The sequence below is a fragment of the Lipotes vexillifer genome, unplaced genomic scaffold, assembly GCF_000442215.2.
Source record: "Lipotes vexillifer unplaced genomic scaffold, Lipotes_vexillifer_v1.1 scaffold699, whole genome shotgun sequence".
Lineage (NCBI taxonomy): Eukaryota > Metazoa > Chordata > Mammalia > Artiodactyla > Lipotidae > Lipotes > Lipotes vexillifer.
In genome coordinates this window covers 131,348-138,925 of record NW_006788818.1, presented here as the reverse complement: position 1 = coordinate 138,925, position 7,578 = coordinate 131,348, and the positions used below count along the sequence as shown (strand labels likewise).

General features: G+C 41.4%; 1 protein-coding gene across 1 annotated transcript in view; it reads right to left on the bottom strand.

Moving 5' to 3' along the window:
• Positions 1-2,086, bottom strand: part of MED18 (mediator complex subunit 18) — a 6,929-nt gene extending 4,843 nt beyond the window's left edge. Inside the window, exons 1-2 of the mRNA XM_007461803.1 lie at positions 1,919-2,086; positions 832-974 (exon numbers count right to left, since the gene is read on the bottom strand). Of these exons, the coding sequence (XP_007461865.1) occupies positions 832-904 (73 nt within the window). The 5' untranslated portion in view covers positions 905-974; positions 1,919-2,086. The remainder of the gene's footprint in view (positions 1-831; positions 975-1,918) is intronic.
• Positions 2,087-7,578: the final 5,492 nt, after the last annotated feature.

The window sequence follows — 7,578 nt, the reverse complement described above, 5'->3', positions numbered from 1 at the left end:
CGAAAAAAAAAAAAAAAAAAAAAAAAAAGTCTAAACTCTTGCACTAAACATTGTATGACGTCCTGAAAATCATTACCCCCTCTGGGTCTTGAGTTTTCTCATCTGGGAAAGTAACTTCACTTCTATTTCCTAATCTATAAAATGGAGCTAGTTAACAGTATCATAGAATTACCATATGATCCATTAATCTCACTTCTGGGTATTTATCTGAGAGAATTCGAAGCAGGATCTTGAAGAGATATTTGCACACCCATGTTCACTGAGCATTATCCACGATAACCAAGAGGTGGAAGCAACCCAAATGTCTGACAGATGAGTAGATAAAGAAAATGTGGTACATATATACAATGGAACATTATTCAGCCTTTAAAAAGGAGATCCTGTCACATGCTACAATATGGGTTAACATCGAGGATGTTATACTAAGTGAAATCAGCCAGTGATAAAACGACAAATACTGTAATGATTCCACTCATATGAGGTTATCTAAAGTAGTCAAAATTAGAAACAGAAAGTAGAAAGGTTGTTGCCAAGGGCTGCAGGGAGGGGAAAGGAGGAATTAGTGTTTAATGGGAATAGAATTTCAATTCTGCAAGATGAAAAAGTTCTAGAGATCGGCTATACAACAATGTGAAATACTTAACACTACTGAACTGTATGCTTAAAAATGTTTAATATGGTAAATTTAACGTTATGTATTTGTGACCATAATTAAGGGTTAATTGAAAAAAAAAGGTGCCAGAAATTATGCAGGCTGCCTTTGTAGAACAGCTTCTCATCTCCGCGGAAGCTGAACAGAAAAGAGGAAAACAAGCTCCCTGGTTCACTCACCCTGCAGCAGGTACTCCATCATGTTAATGGTGCCCCCGGTGACAGGCATCATGGTGACTGGAGGTGCCTCCATGTTACCTGTTTAAGTCGAAAATGACAGAACTGGACTCGGAGTCCCCTGTCAAGTAAAGCACAGGATACACCTGGAGAAGAGTTATACTTGTTAATACATCAGAGAGGTGGAGAGACACCAGATCTACTTGGGTCATTGGCCTTGACATGAAAAGATTCATTCATCCATCCATTCAAAACTTTTTGAGTAACTGCTATAGGCCAGTTTCAGGAACTGATGATACAGAAATACACAAAGGAGGCCTGATCATGGAGTTACAGCATAATCTTTTAGTCTCAAGGTCTAAAATCTCTAACCGTTTTCTGTGCAATAACTAAGTCTCTCACCCTGGAACCCAATGTCTTCCTTCTAAAACGGGGCCAACGATATTTAACCCCCAAGGCTTTGTTGCTCAGACGACAAAATGGACCTGCAATAATAGACGGATTGAAAGGTGACTTAAAGAATCTTGTCTACCCTTCAATTTACATATGAGGATATTGAGACTTGGGGAGGAGCCCAAGGACACACAGTAGGTCGGTGGCAGAACCTAGACTAGACTAAAATCTATGCGTTCCACCTCTTTGAATCAAACGCCTTTTAAAGCTAGCCAGGCGGAAGTTCTTTTAATTGATGGTTTAGGTCCTCTTAAGCCAGCGTCAACGCGTGCCCACTTATACCAAAAACACACCTCAGGGCTTCCCTGGTGGTGCAGTGGTTGGGGGTCCGCCTGCCAATGCGGGGGGCGCGGGTTCGATCCCTGGTCCGGGGGGGTCCCGCATGCCGCGGAGCAACTGGGCCCGTTTGCCGCGGCTGCTGAGCCTGTGCTCTGGAGCCCACAAGCCACGGCTGCTGAGCCCGTGTGCCACAACTGCCGGGGCCCGAGCGCTTGGAGCCCGTGCTCAGCAAGGAGGGGCCACCGCAATTAGAAGCCTGCGCATTGCAACGGAGAGAAGCCCATGCGCAGCAATGAGTACCCAGCGGAGCCAAAAATAAATAAATAAAATAAATTAAAAAACAAAAAAACACACACACCTCAGCGCGCGTTCTAGCCTCTTCTCGCAAAGCGAGGAATTGTATCCACCCGAGCACCTCTGAGCTTTTTAGAGACAATTAGCCCCCAGCCCTAAACTTGAAGACCCAGGGAGAAGGCAAGACTTCCCTCTCCTCTTCCCACTTCCGGCAAAAAAGTTTCGTCGCTCAAACCACTAACGCCACCACTCCGCGACGTAAGGGTGCCGAGAGGGCATAAATATCTCCTCTGCTGTCAGGCAAGCAGAAGCGCATGCGCAAACTGCGATGCTTCGGAGAAGCTGGCTGCTTGCTTTCGAACGTTCGTCTGGGAGTTACAGGGAGCCTTGACGTCATAGGCCGTCCTCCAGGAAAATATATTTTTTTTTCTGGTGTGACGACCTGGAGATGTCCAGGAAATCTCTTGAACTGACAGGGGGAAAAGAGAGCTTGGGGAAGAGAGCTGCAGAAAAAGAGGAGATTGTTGTAAAACAAAACTTCTTTTGGTTGGGTACGTGAAGATGAAAAGGAAAGACACCTTTTACTGCTTAGCAAACTGTTCTGAACAATTGGGGAGCTCAGTAATACATTTAGTATTTGTTCACTGTTCTGTGTTTATTTTACCTCAATTTAAAAATATTGGGAAGTAAGTAAATTCAATGAATATTTATTGAACCCTGCTTATGTTCAAGCATATAAAATGCAGGCAAAGAGTGAGCTAGAGTGAGGTGATCGAGGCACTCTCCTGGAGCGAAAAAATTTAAGGGGGCACCAAAAAACTCAGTAACAAATAAAAAAATTTTTAATGCAATATTTTACAAATTTAATGCAAAAAAAATCCGTTATGAACAAAGTGTCAGAAATTTAAAGTTGATATTCATAGCAGCCCTATGACCCGAGTATAATTACGGTAATTTTATAGATGGCAAAACTTAGGCAACAAAATGTAAAATAACACCAGAGGGAGTTGAGAGGCTGGGATACAAATTTAAGCCGCTGACTTCAGAACCCATGCTCTTAATTTCTACACTATACAGCCCCTTCTCACTCCAGTTCCCCTGCTGTAACCCACACTATCTCCCACTCATTCACATTTTTGAAAACATTCCTATAACATTTGCCCGAATTATAGCTGGCATTTGAAAAGTAGAATTAAATTAAATTAAAAAAATAATAATGGGTAAGAAATGGGCAAACAATATGGTAAAACTTGGACAAGGCTTAGGAGTTATAGGGATGGGTTTCTGAGATAAGGATGTGAGGCCTGGAGCTTAGGATGGAACTCACTTCTGTCTTTTGCCAGTACCCAGCTGTGCAACCTTGGGCAATACACTTCCCCTTTCTGAGCCTCAGCTTCCTTTTTTATAAAATAGAGTTAAAAATAGTACTTTCTAAGAGGGAGGTTGCAAAAATAAAATGAGATATTTATGAAACACTTAGCATAGTTCCTGGCTTATTGTAGGCAATCAATAAACGGTAGCTATTATTATTCCATTTTATATTTCTCATTTGAGCAAGCACATTCTATCTTATTGAATATATTTTATGCATGTCTCATCTCCCTAGATAGATTATAAACATCTTGAAGGGAGGAATCATGTATTTTCTTTATATATATGTGTATCTTAGCTCAGGCTGCTATAACAAAATATCATAAACAAGGTGGCTTATAAACAACAAATTTATTTTTCACAGTTCTGGAGGCTGGAAGTCTGAGATTGGGGTGCCAACATGGTTGGGTTCTGGTGAGAGCCCTTTTTTGGGTTGCAGGTTGCCAACTTCTTGTATCCTCACATGGTGAAAACCAGAGCAAAGCAAACTCCCTCAGGACTCTTATAAGAGCACTAATCCCATTTATGAGGGCACGTCCCTCTTGACCTCATCTAACGCTAGCCACTCCCAAAGGCCCTACCTCCTAATACTGTCACATTGGGGAGTAGGGTTTCAACGTAAGGATTTGGCAGGGGGACAAAAACATTCTATAACAATGTGTTTTACATGTAGTGGGTGTTCAGAAATTTTGTTGAACACATCACAATAACTACCAATTATTGAACAGTTAATATACCCAACTATATATATGTGTAAATATGTCAAATACTGCTAAAAGGTAGATATTACCATCTCCACTTTACAGAGGAGGAAAAAGAGGTTCAGAGAGGTAAAGAGACTTGCCCAAAGCCAAATCGCCAGCAAATGGCAGAACTCAGATTCAAATTCAGTTCTTTCATTCAGAAACCTATCTCTTTACCATGCTACCTTCTGAATTCATGGGCTCTTTCTCCACAGTTAAGTTCCCCAATTATTACAATTAGTGGCAACAAAGGAGGAGAGAAGTCCATACATTGTTTCCTAACCCATCACTAGGCTGGACTCAAAGGAGTAAGACTAGCTCTTGCCAGTTCATCAGAACTGCAGACCATCAACATGGTTTGTAGTGCACACTCAGCTTTCTAGAATGGCCTGATAGAAATTAAATAAATCTACCCCTGTGTTATCTGCAATGCTAGGATATCAACCTTAGTGTTACAAACTAGTGTTTCCCCAGGAATGGCTGCTTCCTATATGCATAGCCCTTTGGAAAAGGTATAACTGTTTCTTTTCAACCTAATTGTTTCCAGCATCCTCATAAGTTCATGCTATTCCTCCAGTCAGAGTAAAAGCCAAAGCCCTCATTATGCCTACACGATCCACCCTCATCACCTGTTACCTCTCTGACCATCTCCATCTGTGCCTGCTCCCGCCCCATCTACTCTGCTGTTACTAGAACATGTCAAGGATGCTCCCATCTTAATTGTTGTGCAGTCTGCCTGGAGCTCTCCTTTCCACTGAACTGCAGGATTCACTCCCTTGTTTCCTTTTGGTCTCTGCTGAAATCTTTATTAGGGGGGGCCTTCCGTGATCACGTATTTCAAATTGTAATCCACTATCTGCCCTGTCTTCCCCCATACCCTGCTGTATTTTTCTTCACAACACATTTGACTAGGTGACACACTGCCTGCTTACCAGTTTACAGCCACGAGAACTTGAAATGTGGCTTGTTCAAACTAAGATAAGCTATCAGTGTAAGATACACACTGGATTTTGAAGACTTACTATGAAAAAAATGTGAAATATCCTGATAATTTTATATATTGATTACAGGTTGAAATGATATTTTGATAGCTAGGGTTTAATAAAATATTATTAAATTATTATTTAATTTCACCTGTTTCTCATTATTTTTTAAAATGGGGCTAGTATATGAAAAATTGCATATGTGGCTCACATTACATTCTATTGAACAGCACTGCTATGGGATCTAGATTTGAAGGTATGGCTTTAGCGCCAGACAGATCTAGGTTTGAATCCTGGCTACTGCTTATGAGGCCCTAGGCAAGTTATTTAAACTCTTAGGCCTTCGGCAGTGCCTGGCACATACTGTATGTTGTTGGTATGCAATGAATCAGAGTTATCATGAGGAGAATGGTTTAGGAACTGGGAAATATTTAATTTGGAAAAGACTTGGAAGTGTGGAACATAACATCTATCTTAAAGTATATAAAATTATAACAAAGCCAGGGGAAGAGGAGGAGAGAGGAATAGTTTACATTTATTGAGCATCAGGTGCCAGATACTTTGTACACATTTATCTCATTTAAACCTCACAACAATGGTACTTGAGGGAACAGAAACTAAGTTGCTTGCTAATAACTGGTAGAGTCAGGATTAAAACCCAGATTGTCTGCCTCCAGAGATTTTGCTTACAGTCCTAAGCCACTCTGCATCCTAAGAAAAATTTAACTAATGTTGTGTAGTTCCAGAGGACAGGACTAGAACTGCTGGGTAGAAGTCATAGGGAGACAGATTTCGGCTCCATGTAAGGAACAATTGGTCATTGTGATGATGTCTAGTAATGAAAAGGACTGCTTGGATGAGAAGTAAACTCCTTTCCAGTGGAAATATTGAAGCAGAGATTATGGTAGAAAGAATTCTTGCCTGGAGTGGGAGATTGAACTGTTATATCACCTCGATTCTTGAACACTAGCCACTCTTAAGCCACAGCATTTACTTAAAAACAGAGTTCCAGGCAGTTGAGAAACACCTCCATATACATGTACATATGTATTATAAGACAAAGCCTGATAAACATGGACACAAAGTACATCTTAGAGTTGAAAAAATATGGTAGTTGAAACTTACAATTTCATAATTCATAGAGACACCTAGCCTTAGTAATTCTTCACCTTTGGATTTTTTTCCTATTATGAAAACCCCAACACCATTATTAATAGTAACCATCATGAGCAAACACCCAATGACAAATAATAAATAATACAATTCTGGCTCTTACGGAGTTTGGTTTGCAGAGAGACATGTAAAACACCCCAGGTTATTTTGTGCCTAGTATTCTTCATTGGCTGCTGACTCAAGGGTTCACCTTCCTACCCCACCCTCATACGACAGGCAGCTTCAGCCATTTCATCCTCTTAATCTCAAGGCGGAGACCTAAGAAAGTCTGTTGCAAAAGGGTAATTGTCCTATTTACTTGCTCCTTTCCACTTAGCCCAGCCAACCCAACCCCAGCCTCTGGTTGACCAGGTGTCGAGGTGCCTCAAGGAGATAGGTTATAATAGTTAATGTATTACACATATCCATAAAAGATTAAAGATTAGCTCTATTTTAGCTGAACTGTAACTGTCTGTTTGGGTTTCTCCCCTCTCAGGTCTGTCTGGGGAAGTCAGTGTTGTTTTCTATCTGAGGATAATTAACCCACTGGGTCTTGAATTTCCTAGACAGAGGCCCTTGAACAGCTCACCTTTAGTGTGGGCTTACTGGGTACCATACCAGGCTCTGGGGTAAGCACTTTCTGTGAATCTGGATCACTCATTTACTCCTCACACCTGCCTTCTAGAGCAGGTGGTGTCCTTCCAGTCTCATAGCTGTGAGAATTGTGAGTCTGCCATGTGGTATCTTTGGAAGTAAAAAGGTTTTGTTTCTGGTCCCCTAAGATTCATCATCATTAACACCTTCTTTAGGTCAGAGGATCATATGCCATCATATACACTATCAACTCAAACCTTTCCTGGGGGAACACTCTGTGTACAGCCCAGAGGAGATAAAGAAGCCCAAGGGAGTTCCATGGAGAAGCAAAAGGGCCTGGGTTAACACACTAGTGCTTAGCATTTAAGATGGGCCTTGGCATCAGGCTACCTGGGTTAAAATCCTATCACTGTCTAGCCATGTAAGCTTGGGCAACGTACTTTGCCTCTGTGAGGCTCATGTTCTCATTTCTCCAATGAGGAGAAACTAGTACCTCCCTTTAAGGTTGTCATGAGAATGGACTGAAACACTTGGCAAATAGCAAGTATCAATAATAATTTTAACTATTCCAATTATGATTGTGGGATTCGGACTCTATTAAACATGGGTTAAAAAGAAATAAGCATGGGTCATATCTGGACTCAGCTGCATACTGGTGTGTGGCCTTGAGCCAGTCACTTAATTTCTCTGAGTTTGTTTCTTAATCTGTAAAACAGGGAGATGATCCACTTGACAGGATTGCTGTGAAGAGTACAGATGGCACATACAACGTGCTGAGCGTGTAATAAATATTTTCAGACAGTGCCTTCAAATAGTTTGGTTGAGGGCTTCCCTGGTGGCGCAGTGCTTGAGAGTCCGCCTGCCGATGCAGGAGACGCGGG